General features: G+C 45.2%; 1 protein-coding gene across 2 annotated transcripts; it reads right to left on the reverse strand.

The window, feature by feature from the left end:
- Positions 1-108: 108 nt before the first annotated feature.
- On the reverse strand, positions 109-12,464 carry LOC144145230 (protein brambleberry-like). 2 transcript variants are annotated; one of them, XM_077676766.1, is made up of 12 exons: positions 11,965-12,442; positions 11,352-11,480; positions 10,398-10,559; positions 9,961-10,207; positions 8,490-8,606; positions 8,045-8,224; positions 5,119-5,325; positions 4,376-4,517; positions 3,497-3,588; positions 2,832-3,064; positions 1,024-1,106; positions 109-927 (listed from the first exon to the last, which is right to left on the reverse strand). In XM_077676766.1, exons 1-12 carry the CDS (start codon positions 12,196-12,198, stop codon positions 801-803), a joined length of 1,953 nt encoding a protein of 650 aa, XP_077532892.1. In that variant the 5' UTR covers positions 12,199-12,442; the 3' UTR covers positions 109-800. The 2 variants fall into 2 exon arrangements, with proteins under 2 accessions (XP_077532892.1, XP_077532893.1); XM_077676767.1 differs by lacking the exon at positions 8,490-8,606 and having other exon boundaries at positions 11,965-12,464.
- Positions 12,465-14,397: the final 1,933 nt, after the last annotated feature.

Consider the following 14,397-nt stretch of genomic DNA (forward strand, 5'->3'; position numbering starts at 1 on the left):
GGCCATCACCAGGCAAGTATGCGAAGCTCCAGCAGCTGTGCACCTCTAGTGCAAGGAAGAAGGCACAACCGTTTTATTCACGTGACTGTTAATGCACTTACACTGGCGAAGAGTGTAAGAAACTTTATTTTTTTCCACCTGGAAGAAAGTCCTGACAGTTGTGGCTCCAGGCAACAGGCAAATGGAAGAGACATGGTTTTTTTAGTCTGCTTGAAGCAAGATAACCATTACATAATTGTGCATTGCTGCAATGCACTGCTGCACCTTGTGCACAGAGGCATGACCAGATACTGATTGAAGAAACACGCAAGCAATTTGCTATGATCGTACAATAAGCGTCGACATAGGCACTGCTGCGTCATATTCACCGAAGCACAAAAGCATGTCTCAAAAAGTAAAAGAACCTTTAAAAGGTCCTCTTCAACGGTTATAAAAGACTAGCGTAAAACATTTGGCAACATTCTGCTGCAGTAAAGGAGGTGAATTCAAAAACTTTGCAACCCACTACATGTAACCAAAATTTTTTTTTTTTGCAATGCCCCATCTGAAAAAACAACTTGCTCACAAGACATGACTCTGCTTGCGTTAATTTTTGGTGAAGTTTTACATCCTCCTTTGATGCAACATGAAAAGCATGTGCAAATGAGATGAAAAGGTCAAATGTCGCGACGTTTTCTCGTGTGTTACAAATGCTAAAGCTCCTCCAACAGCTAGGCCCATTGTTTTAACGAGAAAAACACGCGACTTTGAGAAGGCTCAATGGTACAATTCAGACTCGTGTGAAAACAAAAAGCGTGGCACTAGGTGTGGTGGTGGCAGAAATCCTTCCCCTTGAGGCACGTTGCCTTGCAAGGCACCCCGGACTTGTTCAGGCCACTGCAAAGCCGGCGAGACTGGTTGCTAGATGTCGACCGGTTGGAGCAGAGGCTGAAGTACAAAGAAAGCAGCAGGGCAACTGTAAGTCCCCAAAAAGTAAACCGCCGCAAAATCTGAACTTTAGCACTCAAGGTATGTGTTACGGACCTGGTGGCAGGAAACCCAGAAAAGCTTCCGGGTGACTGTTGGTCAAGGAAGGTCAACAGGTCTCGCTTCACAACATCAAAGTCCTGTTGAGATACCAAAAAAAATTTAGTATTTCAGCAAAACCTATGAAATCAAAAGCGTGAGGGTTCCGGCTAGTTGGTAATCCATTAGCAACACAGCGCAAAAAAGACCAAGGACGAGACGTCTTGTCGTCTTTGTCTCGTCCTTGGTCTTTTTTGCGCTGTGTTGCTATGAAATCAGACCAGCCCTCTAATGCTAAGGACGGGGTATTAATAAATTTGTCGCCTTTTCAGCTTCTAAGGCTGCCACTACATAGTGACATGGCTTGAAACAGATGAACTCAGTTTTGCACTGCGCTGTAAAAAAATTCTATCACACGCTCCGGCGAAAAAGTGGTGCTGCCAGTTGGAGTGGGGGATGTTACGGTACAGGCTCTGAAAGCACTAGCTCATTACACAGACTTTATCGCGGTCTAAAATGTTGCTTTTCTATACCTTCAAGTACTGGTAGGGTTGCACCTGGCTGGTTTTCGACCAGCAAGCTAGGTTTTGCACACATGCTGCTGGCTACCAGTTAAACCCTGAAAGTCACAGGTATCTGCTGGTTTTTCTGCCAGCGACAGACTAAAAACCTAAAGTAACTGCCCACCATGCCAGTCTTGCTGCTGTCTTCGAAAGGCCCATACTATGCACGTTGGCGCTTTGTAGTCTTATCGCCCACTGTGTAACCACGGTTAGTTGTGTTGTGCACTTCCCGACCTCTTGCTGGGAAGCAAGGGCTTAAAGTGCTATTTTGGCACGTCTTAAATGTCAAAATCTCTCTATGCCGCACCCCTGATTCGTTGCCAAAATTTAATCCTTCCTTTCTGCCCCGCTGCAGCTTTACTATAGTATTTTGACAAAAAGAAAGCGGCAGACTTGGGCAGAAGAAGATGTCAAAAGTGAAGTACAATTGAATACCTGTGCTACACGGGAGTTTGAAAGGACATTCGAGTCGAATGGCCTATGAAATTTTAAATGCCATTCGAACTGGAAGGGGTTCCGCCGATCTACCCGACAATTCTCGAAGCAGTCGAAAGTTTCCACATTCAGCCACCACGTTTTGGCATTGCCACTGCTGTCCAGTTTCATTCCCGTAAAACCACAAAAAAAAATTAATTTAGAAGTGAATGAGGGGCGAAAAACAATTAAATTAGTGATAAAATTAATTGTTGCCTACATACACTAGCAAAACATGTGCAAAATAAGCAGTTTTCTTTTCACTGCTGGCATTGAGAATTGTAGACTGAGCGATAGTAAACAAAAACAAAGGGAAAATTCATAAGAGCATGCTCTTTAAAAACGAAGTTTTACTTGTAAACAATTATTTTTGTAAATACAGCATGTAGGAACTGGCGTGCGAGAGTACGAGCATTTTCATTTCAAAGGCCTTTGAAATCCCCACAGGTCGGTTGTCGTGCTCGTTTGACTGAAATGGAATTCAACCAAATGCCTTTGGAAAATGTTGTGTAGCAGCTCAAAGGTGCCATTTCAGTCAAATGACACTTGACTTAAAGGCCTTCGAAATGCTCATGTAGCACGGGTATAAGAATCAGGGCTTGCCATTTTTTGTTACGCACCTTGCCCCTCTTGTTTTTTCTCCAAATTGTGAGCTCAACTGCGATTGACGTAACCTTCCCTCATACCTCCCCAGCACTCTACGGCCAGTTTTTCTTTTTGGAGAAAGGTGACAACCCGAAGTATAAAAGCTTGTCCATTGTAGGGCATGGCAAACAAGAAACAACTCACCTTGTCTGCACCCCGCAACAAAAGTGGTTTTGGGGAAGTCACTGGGGTGGACGTGGATGGAACCACGTCAGGAAAACAGCCACCACCAACATGTTCCGTCAGCCAGCGGGAGACATTTGCCGCATCGTTTTCCCCAAGCTCACTGTCGCTGCCAGGAGGAGTCGAAGGCGCTTCCTCGGGAAGAGTCTGCGGCCTTGGCACAGCGGTGTGACTGCGCTTGGTCCATGAAGGCCCTGCGGTAGGGAAAAAGGAAACTGACAAACGCAGCACAGTGGGGAAGAATTATCCCCGCCTGTGAATTGAATGGGTTGCACAGGGCTGTAAAAGTTTTCAGACTCCATGCAACACCTAAAAAAAAATTCCAAAACATAAAACTCTTAATACTATAAAAGCCAACAGGAAATTTGCTGTACACAGCACATGCAATTTCAGTGATTGCCGATGTTGACAAGGCAGATTATCGCACATGGCTAATATTTGAGCAGTAGAGAAGTCGAGGCAGGTACGCAAGCTCTACCGAAAGTGACAAATAATTGTGCAACTTCCATTGCATAGCGTCCCTTTTCTCAGACATGTTCCAAGTTTGCACTTTGACTGTAGCGTGTAAGAAATCGATGCAAGGTTTGTTGTAGGAAAAGTGGTTCAAATGGTGCTGCGAGACTTACTTCTCTTCCTGCCACCCAACGATGCCTCTGCCGGGACCGAGAAACAAGAGTCCCCAGATGCAGGATCACATTCTGGCTTCCATACTTTATCTCTGCCAACAAACAGGAAGCAAAAGAATAGCGAGGAACAAAATAAGCTGGGAAGCAATGCGGTAATGGAATAAATTGAAGACAACAGCCCTTGTGCAAGCAGCATATGTGTGGACTAAATTCATAGCCAGGATTTTGTATCATGGGGCATTGCTCGTCATGAAGGCAAAGGAGGTAGGGAGTTGTATGGAGGTGAACTGTGCAGCTGACACTATGTGATCAATCAGAAGAACATTTTCATTCATGGCAAACAGCTGAGAATGCACACAAACTTGCGTGCATTCTTAGAGATAAGGATATGGTTTAGAGGTCTGCTCTCACACCTCAACGTTGTCCCCACCCCCAGCCAGTTAAGCTGCACAGGCTTAACATAACCGTACCTCCGTGTTTGTAGTATTAAGCAAGACGTGTTGCTATCAACCTCACCTAATAGCCGCTTTTGCTGTCACTCCCGTAACCACTCGTGAAAACTGCCAACTCTCATGGCTCTGTGTGCGTGTTGACCTCTAGGTAGGAATAGTTCTACCACAAATGTGAGCTCTCACTGCTGTAAGCCCACTCTTCTTGAAGGCCTAATGAAGTGCTGGGAACGTGGGGAAAGAAGGATGAACAGAAACCTACGGGGAAATTCCGTGCACAGCAGGACAAGAGATGGGCACTTTGTGTTTTGTGTTTGGGTTTGGGTTTTGTGCTTAAAGTCCTGTGTTCAAAGTCACAGTGGGCGAGTTGCTTGACCTTGCTTCCGATCTTTCCGCTTCATGCTTCTGCCATTAGAGAAACAAGACCCACCTGAATGATGTCTGACGATCATTGACAGTTTCAGGAAAAACGTTGGTTGCAGGTGTTGGCTGCTGGGACGTTGCACTGATTGCTTGAAGACGGGCACGACGGCGGTTGTACATCCCTCGTAACGCATGCCAGGCCGTGTCTCCTGGGCAGTGTAGAGGTTAGACGGCAAGTTTGAGTGCACTCAAGTGGCAAAGGGTGAGTTCAGTAGGGCTGGTCTTTATAAGATTAAAGGCACGCAACTATTTGAAAGTCTGAATACTTTGCGAATAGTGCTTGCAATGCAATTAGATTCACAGTTCACTGTAACCATTTGAAGAACTAATCTTTTGTTTTTTTTTCGAATGTTCAGGAATAACGAACAACAAATCTGCACAATATGCCACACCTAACAGGGCACTGCCTTCCAACAAACAAGCTCATTCGCTGTACTAAAACAGAAGGACCAGTTCCACAGCTTATTGAGGTCAGGAACACACCTGAAAAGCAGTGAAACCTTGAAGACATTTTTCAGAGGGCTACAAAACAAAATTTCATTAAGCAGGAAAACTGATTATCTAAACTTGTAGCGAACAAACAGACTACTAAGCTTTCACAACACAACCCTTAGGGAAACACTACAACTGGGAATGTATAAACAAGGTTCTACAGTGCGACATAACTTCGACCCAGATTTCTTTCCAGCAATCATGCACATTACATGACGTTGGAAAGTGAAAAAGCACAGAGGCAAGTGTGCTACTCACCTGCGACAAAGATGGACAGCAAAATGCTGAGTGGGCCAAACCCGAGGCTGCAGCCTTCCTGAATTTCGGCAACCGCATTTATCGGTACGATGAAAATCAGGAACATCCGCGATGACATGCGTATGTGCAGAAAGGCAGCCAGAAACATGGCGACCAGCAGGTAGCCGCAGTGCAGTACACAGCAGTAGATGGCAGTCAGCTGGTCGCCTGAAAGGGGAAGCACGCTGCACACTCACGTTTTGCAAGGCTTCTCCTCATTTTTGACAGCACGAGCACGGACTGCACGAGCACGAACACTTGCCACTGGCACCAGTGGCAAGGAACCATTTTGAGTGCCCATTTCAAACACCGAACTTTAATGGAGCTGTAAAATTAGTTCCAAGCGATGCATAAAAAAACTGATTTGATTATTGCATTCACCAGGGTTCATAGCATTGGCAAATATAAAGATTACAGTTTTATGACCACCACTGTTCTGTCCATTGTTTGACCAAAAATGGCTAATTATCTCTAATTATCTTGGGAACTAATTGACCAGCTGGAAAAATAATGGCATATTCAAAATCAGTGGGAAAAAAGCAGCAAGACTGACAGGTTTCACAAAGTTTACTTGAAAATTAAAAGAAGTTCTTATAAGACCAGTGTCCCACTTTGACACCTGCTTCTAAAAGGATATACAGAGGATGACGAATCACATTATTAGGGTCATCCCCAAAAAATGTTGGGTGAAGAGAATTAGAAATATAAAGAGCCTGTCACAGACGAAGGGTGTTGCAACATCATACGAATTCGAACACCCCACCCCCCTTTTTTTTTATAACACAAACTGTGTGGGAAGATTTCTTTATGAGACATAGCCCTAGCTCGCTCATTCAGGTGCACATTTCGTTCGAAAGTTGTATTTATGTTCCACTTTGCTTTACACCAAGACTGGCGACCGTCCACTTACCTGGTTATGTCGAAAATGAATTGAAACAATTTTCACCTCTGGGAGCCCCCCGCATAGTGATCGTACGCTGTACATTTTAACTCCTCCCATGATGTTTCATAAGCAATGCTCAAGCATGACATAACCTGAAGCAATATTTCAGCCTTGAAGTGGAATAATTCTGAAATGTATGTCCTGAAAAGTGCAACTATGACAATACGGTTAAGCTCCAAGGGGCTCAATTCAGGGAGCTTGAAATCTTGGATGCCTATAATTTTCTCAGTACCAAGCTACAGTCATTGTCCTTTCAGGATAATTTGAGAAACTGCTGAATGTTTATATTTAGATGTTCAATGCATTAACAAAGCATACAAAGCATACAAGGCGTGCTGTTTTGAGGGATGCGGCATAGTTCACATCACATTGATCATTTCTTTTTTGCTTTTTGGAGACATGTTAAGGGCTTTTTATTAGTTAGCTGGTTCACAATTTATTGTGTTGGGGCTTTCACATGTTGCTGTTTTTGGCTTATCTTCATCTAATAATAAATCAAAATAAACGCAAAATTGAAGACAAAAAAACTATGGGGGATGCTTAGATCATTTCCCGGAGAAAAAAAAAGAAAGACAAAAGCCTAGTCGGACCTTCTGTTGATCTGCTGTTGAACTTTCTGTTAAAACTTTGTGGCCGTGCCCGCCACCACTTGAACATCCCCCTGGATAGCATTCTCCGAAGCTCACTACCTTCGCTTGACATAGCGAGGAGCCCCATGTTCTCTCATGTCCGTAACTTCACCTTTCAGGATGGCTCGTATTATTGCACGGGCGGTAGCAGCCTACCCTCCTCTGATGCCACCAGGGCCGTACCCAGAGGGGGGGTTTGGGGGTTCAAACCCCTTCCGAAATCTTTTCCAGGCAGCACGTAAACTACCCCCTTCCCAAAATTCATAACTCCCCCCCGAAAAAAATTTCTGTGTACGGCCCTGGATGCCGCTGTTTCCCTTTCTCAGTGCACACTGCCCGGCTTGCGCTCCTATTTTTTTGTACCTCACAACAATTTTCTGTGCCTCGCAATGCATTCTACGGAACAGAGACAAGGCTTCCGCTTTAAAAAATGACAAATATTCAATGCTACAGTCATGTCTTGTTGTAATGGACGCTTCCGTTCCCCAGAAAAATCTTCCATAATGGGAGTTGCCCACAATAACAAATCAAGGTCAAAAATATAAACATTAAGGGACACATGCTGAAGGCGTCTCACTTTTGAACTGGCATATTTCCTTTTTCAGCTGAGTGGAAAATTCGGTCAATTTACACTGAACACCAGCCATTGCCTCTGCCAAACTGACCACAGAAGCGTACAGCCTTGCCTTTTCAGTGCAGCAAATATTGCAACTTGCTCTTTCCGTCGTATGCTGTGCCGGGCAATCTTGTTTGATAGGAAAAGGGTATCACCCTCTCGTTACTAACCTAGAGATTTGTTCACTGATCACGAATTTTTCCCGATCTAATTCGATGGTACTGCAAGGAAGCGCGTTCTGATATGAACGCGTGCTTCGGCTTTGTACGCTTCAACCAACAGATAATTTCTGGTATGCGTTGGGGCCTCTGGGGTTCACCAGCCATTTTTCCTATTTTTGCTTTGTGAACCTGCGTCCATAATATTGAGACAAAAATGCCTGTATTTACCCGTTTCGTTCCCAAAACAGCTGTTTATAGTCCGGACTGTGGGTTTCTATATTAATAGGGCAGAATTAATTGCATGGTGAGAGACCAGTCGCCGAAAATTTCGTCCATATTGCGGGGTTTCCACATTAACGGAGTCCATATTAACGAGACGTGACTGTATAAAGACCAGAATCAAAGCTGTGACAGAGAGCTCAGCAGCAGAGTGATTTCGCCACTGAGCCACCACCACAAATTCAACGCTCACACTCCAAAAGGAGTTCTACCCTGCCTAAAAAAAAAAAGGCAAGGTCCCCAGGATAAATTTGCCAACCTGTGCCATGCAGCAGGTTTGCGAGCCAGCCAAACTTGGCGTCAACGTCTTTCCTTGTCGTCTCAATCACCCTCTGCAGGTAGGCAATGCTTGCATTGATCTTGGCCAAGTTGTCCAGAGTCTCTTCAAAGCGCACAGCAGTCTTTTCCTGCCGAGCGAGAACCTCTTGCGCAGACTGATCTACAGTGCACAAAGAGCAGGAATAGACATGAGCAAAGCGTAGGCAAAGCCAATGCAAAAGCGCAGCTGTAAAACACATGCTTACTCGTGGCTACAATCGGCTTGGAATTGAAAGTGGGATGCAAGGAGGAAAGTTTAGGGATAAGTCAAAGCTGTTAAGTGAAACCGAAGCCATTTTGATCAAGCCAAACACAATATCTGTCAATTGGCAAGCAAGTACACGTGGAGTGAGAACCTCATAGATGGCCGTGCACGCAGACGCTACCTAGCTTTTCTTGCAGAAACTTGGCATTGTCCTGCACAGTGTTCAAGTCTTTCAACAGCTCCCGATGGTTCACTTGCCGCTGCTGTTCATTGGTCAGCATCATTGTGCTGGCAGAGTCTGGTTCGGAAATAAAATTCATCACCAGGGGTTACTATCCTTCTGCAAATCTCCAAAAGCAAAAATATCACAAATTTCTGGCCTCTCTGAGCCATTAGGATGCACGTGAGAAAGCGCAGATTCAGGCTCTTCCTGCCTCCAAAGTTTTCAGTCCCTGCAAAGGAGCACAGAGACATGAAGCTGAATGGCCACAGTTTAAAGTTTAGTAAGAAGAACCAGGGATATTCCCAGCAGAAAGAAATCTACACAAAAGATGAATGGAAGCTAGATTACTGTAGAGTGCATTGCAGCAGAAGAAAGTAATGAAATTCAAGGAATAAAATAGTGACACGTGCTTTTCTTTAAATAGATAGTATAACCATGTAAACAATGTAAATAGGCAATTCTAAAAGCATTACACAGCCGTTATTAGTATGAATGACATCTTCCACTGCAAGGGATCACAGTGCTTATTTTTCGCTGCTATGAGGGGCGAGGGATTGAGGCATGATACGGTGATCCCAACGACAGATCATCATAATATCAACGACAACTGGCACAACGACAAGGTGATCTCACTCCTCGAGTTAGTGATGAGTCCTGTGAAGCTCAGAGGCACCAGATGCAGGATCACTGTCCTCGTCCTTACACTAGAGCAACAGATATGTTGCTCTTCACATTAGTGAGGGGTAGTGTGAAAAGTGGGATTAATAAATGGATTTTCACTCGGGACAAAAGCACAAACACAGATAAAAATTCTCTTATAACCAAGCAGGGAAAGATCTCCCAGCACTGAAAATTGGAAATGTCAAGGAAAATGTCATAGAAAAGAAAGCTCTTGTCAAGCTAATACTGAAACAGTAGAAAAGTTCTGCATCCCAAGCAAGAGCTGAGCACTGGACTCAGGTGGAAAGGGACGGCTTCAAAGAAATGCACTCTACGAAACTAGTCGTTTAGAGACTTGAATAAAAAAGAGCCAACAAAAAGCCCAGTGAACAAAATGCCTTGTTTTTGGTTTTCGCGTAGCAGTTGTAATAGCTGCCTTTCTTTCCCAGGACTATTAAGATGCTCACTGCAAAATCATGAGAGTTAACAGAAGCGAACATTTAACTGTAAGTATTTACAGTTTACTTAGTATTTACAAAGTATACTTTGCAAAGCATGCCATCATATTGCTAAGCTGACTTTGCATATGGCTCAGAAATCAAGAAGTTTTTTCAATGGATGCAATAAGGTAAAAAGGAAGTTCACCTAGCATAGGCGAAACGAACCTTTAACGACCTATAAGGCGCACCATAACAAGAGGCTTTTCTTCTAGAGGTGCCAGAGCGAACATGCCATCAGAGTGTCATGGGAGGCTGTTGCCGCTGCTCACCCAGCTTTTTGCGAATGGCATTGGTCATGTCGGCCAGCTCTTTCTGGCCGGCCGCGATGAGTGCCTTCTCCAGCATCAGCTGTTTGAGGTTCTCTGCGACAAAGCTCTGCACACTCTGCTGGGAGCTCTTGAGCTTCTCTTGCTGCTGCATCAGTGCCTTCTGGCCTGAAGACATGGTTTCCAGGGTCTGGGTCGTCAGCGTGCTCACTTTCTGCTGCTCCTGCTCTAGCTGACTCATGGCTTTTACCTGTGTGGAGGCAAGACATTATCATCATCATCATCGTCATAAGCATCATCACGACCGCTCTTCATTAGCCTAGTATTGACCTCAGTACAGTAACAAGCAAAACAACCCGCAAATATTTGTTGTGGCGGCAATTAGAATGCCCGAGTTATTCGCCTCAGGCTGCACTCAAAGGTGAAGGGAATCTCTGTACCTGTTGGTCGGTCGTCCACACCAGCTTGTTTACGGTCATCTCGGTCTTGGCGTGGAACTGCTGCTGCCGTGTGCTGTAGCACACTGCCCGGGCACGGTTGCTGATCAGGTGATAAGTGTTCCATGTGTGCTGGTCCATGCCCCTGGTGCACTCGCGCAGCGACTGAAATAATTATTATGCAACCTTCGTGATGGCCGATGGCCTCTAGTTCCTATAGGTGGTATTCATTGAAAAGTTTAGCCATCAATTTCTTTGCTTGGCAACACTGGAAACGGCTACGGACTTGGCTGATGCGCTACTAACATGGCACGGCTTGTGCCTCTGTGCCCGCATGTTGACGAAAAAAAAAAAAAACACCAGCATGCGCCGTCTGCTCCGTTTCAACACGATTCTCAACGGTGGGGTCAACAGAGATGTTATTAATTGCACTCACATTGGACTCGACCTATTACTTGCATTCGGTAGGGCACAGTTTAGAACGTCCAACACAAAACATGTGGTTATCATGGACAAGTACCACCATGCCACAGAGCTTGACATAACCAGTAACGGCGAGCTCACATGGTTGCCTGCATGCGTGCCTCGCCAGTGAATACAAGTTATTGAGGATCTAGTTACTGCACGTGCTGACGCAGCTCAAGAGGTAAGACCTCGAGTTGGTTAATCTTAAGCTGAAATAGAGGTCTCTACTTCACTCATGGGAAGCCGCAATAGAGCAGAGAATAACAGACGGAATATTGAAATCAAGTGCATGGTTGGTCATAAAGTGCGTAATAAATTCCAGGAATAAAGAAATCCTGCTACGAAACCCACAGAGTTAGCATTTTGCCTCAGCTAATTTCTTTGCATGCTGTTGAAATAATTCTAACTGAAAAGAAATTTTCGTATACATAGTGAGATGTACTGTCGCTTCTGTGGCATAACAAACTGAAAATTCCACATTTATATAGTTACCATTTCGTCCGAGCAAGGATATGTGCTGCGCCCTTCGACAGCCGACTGGCAGTTGAGCAGCCGCACACTCAGCTTTCCCAGTTCCTCTTCACTCAGCTGCGAGCACGACGACTTTAGGCCGAGGAGCACCTGCAAGTGAAAAGTGCACATAGGAGAGTTCAACTTGGGTGCGATCTTTTGTCATTGGCAAAACATGGTTTGCATGTTTTTTGCTGCGCTGAAGTCTTAAGTACCAGTTAAGCACGTAGGTGCACGTACCCACGAGCATATGTAAGTACACATTATATACCAGGTACTTTTTCTGCAATCAAATAATTTATTATTGCTACGAATTAACAATTGTCGCAAATTGTGAAATTTTATTGCATAATTCGTGTGCACGCCACAGCATGACATACAGTATAGACCACTTATAGCTAATCCGGTTTTAACGAAATCCCGGCTATAATAGAACGAATATTCGTTACCTGTCACCCTTTGTATAAATATATTTTACGGTAAGATATAGCGAAAAACGAATATAGCGAACGGATTAAGACAGGTTGTCCTTCTGCAAAAATCACACTGACCTGCGAGAATCGCGACGCCAGCGAGTGCATTACCCGAGTCTCACCTTGTGGTGGCAGACGTCCAACGACGACATCTGAAGACCATACTTTTTTCCTTCATTCAAAAAAGCGTCGTCCGCAGTTTTCATTTCGAAAGGCACTACGGCTGCTGTTCCATCCTTGTTAAAGTCCTTCGCTTCGGTAGCAGGAACTGGTTGGGGCTTGGTATCAAGCCAACCGAAAAAACAATCCGCTGGAACACTGAAAAACCACAGGGCAACTAAAATGTACGAGCGCATGTCTCAACGGCTAAGCGTGCGGTCAGGGAGACACGAAGCAGGCAGCCTCAACGCCTCTACTTAACAGGCAGGGAGAAAGTCGAGCGAAACAAGGATGAAACCGTCAATCGCTTCGCAACCGTTTGAAACCACCAGGTCGAGAGGGTTTAAAGGTCCCGCAAGCAACTGATTGGCTCAACGTGATGATGATGATAGCACGTTCCGCTCGCGGCGCGAAGTCGCGTTTTATTTAAAATGCAACTAGATCACCCACTATATGACGGCCCTAAAAGGGCGCTAACCAGAGTTCAGAGGCCTCAAACAGCTCAGAAAGCTCAAAAAGTGGCACTCAGGCATTTTTTGGAGGTGATAAACCGTTGATTCCGTCTACATGGCTGTGCAGGCCCATATGTAGGGCTTCCGCTTCTGTCACCCACCGAGTTACATACCCTCGCTGGACTTGTGCTTGTTTTGCGCGCTTGATGCGAGATGGATCTGACGCATTTCGTCGTGCAGGGCTGGATCATCAGTTGCGGCATAAAGAGCCGCATCGAAAAAGATCAAATGAAAAAGCAGTCACCGTCGTGAGCGAGGCGCTCGGTGTAGACACAAGGAAAAAAAACGATTGCACTACGGAAGTCGCACGTAAATTTTTAAGATATATAGTTTTGGCAAGTTTGACCGCGATATGTTAATTAAACCCGAACCTACGCGACTATTTTTCGCGGGGACGGAAAGCTAGCGAGCTAAAAATTCAGAAGTCTTTGGAAATAGGCCATGGCGGCGTGCAGGCCCGGTCCCTTGATGACAGCCATCCCTCTTTGAAGAAAATGACAAAAAACGCCAGCACCTACACTGATGTTAGTGATATACCAAATGCGTTTAGTGACCATTTTGGCGATACTGCTCACTGGCAAACGGATGTGCCCGTGCACACTGTACCGCGTTGTAATGGTTGTAATAGGTCTTTCTATTCTAACAGGCCCAGGATTGGATTTAATTCATTCTTCCAGAGTAAAACTAGCCTCGAAAGAGCTATCCCCCATTTTAGCAGAAATTATCAACAAACTGTTCAAAGAGGGTACGTTTCCGAACTCAATTAAGAAAAGAAGAATAACCCCCGCTTAAAAAAAAAGACGATCGGGCATGTATTGACAATTATCGGCCCATATGCATTTCACCATTTTTTAGTAAAATAGTCGAAAAGCTCTTAATCTCAAGACTTATGTCTTACCTAACTAAATTTAACCTATTATCCTCACGCCAGTTCGGTTTTCGACCCGGTTATTAGAGAGAGAGAGAGAGAGAGAGAGAGAGAGAGAGAGAGAGAGAGAGAGAGAGAGAGAGAGAGAGAGAGAGAGAGAGAGAGAGAGAGAGAGAGAGAGAGAGAGAGACTTTATTTATGGGCAGCAGGGAGTGGGAGGTCGGGATGCGCAGAGCATATCCCACCCACGTTCACGACGTGCCCCGCCGGCCTAGTACCCATCAGAGTACCCACCAAAAAGCAACAACGCCCGCGGGTGTACAAGTAGCCCTCCTCAATCGTGCCGCATAGATAAGACGCACTGACGTGTAAATCCCCGATGAGTGTGTTTTATCGCAGCACTTGCACAAATTTTCTCACCGCCCACTGCGGCAGCCGCACTCCGCGTGCATGCATCCATGAATGCATGTTTAACAACTATGCGCTTCACTTTGATGAACACGTCATCCTTTGCGACGTTTGGGACTACCGCCATTCGTTTGCTACTCGACTTATCTCTGAACGAAACGGCCTGTGTCACACCCATCATGCTTAAGCAGCACTCGCCCATCTCCCTTCAGTTAGTAAGTTAGGCTTGTGTCCTTTTTAATATTTCATTTGCTTTCGAATGCTCTCTGAGGAGGAAGACGTGGAGTGCTTCCCGCTCCCCACGGTCCGGAAAATCACGCAGCGCACTCCCTCCACCTCACCCCATCCTCTCTTGAGGCCAACTGACAGCCCCCTCCGATCACCTAATTTAATCTGGATTCTCCCCCCCTCTTAATACAACACCTCATGTTCCCGGAGCAGTACGCTGCCGTACGTAAATTTTGTAAAAAAAAGACAGAAAAACAAACCAAGATCATTTTGCCACATAATTGGCGAGTGCGACTTCAACTCAGAAAGTCCACCCCTCTATTTCTCCAGCCTTTCTTTTGAAGAGCTCCTCACTGGCGACCCGGAAAGGGGAATGTATT

Source organism: Haemaphysalis longicornis, unplaced genomic scaffold, assembly GCF_048455015.1.
Source record: "Haemaphysalis longicornis isolate Haplotype H1 unplaced genomic scaffold, Haemaphysalis longicornis Haplotype H1 scaffold_7, whole genome shotgun sequence".
NCBI lineage: Eukaryota > Metazoa > Arthropoda > Arachnida > Ixodida > Ixodidae > Haemaphysalis > Haemaphysalis longicornis.

Coding starts and splice junctions, on each gene's coding strand:
- LOC144145230 (XM_077676766.1), bottom strand. CDS start 12,198: ATGCGCTCGTACATTTTAGTTGCCCTGTGGTTTTTCAGTGTTCCAGCG. Junction 8,607..9,960: donor TGCCATTCGCAAAAAGCTGG/GTGAGCAGCGGC, acceptor TTTCCGAACCAG/ACTCTGCCAGCACAATGATG. Junction 3,065..3,496: donor GTTGGGTGGCAGGAAGAGAA/GTAAGTCTCGCA, acceptor TCCCTACCGCAG/GGCCTTCATGGACCAAGCGC.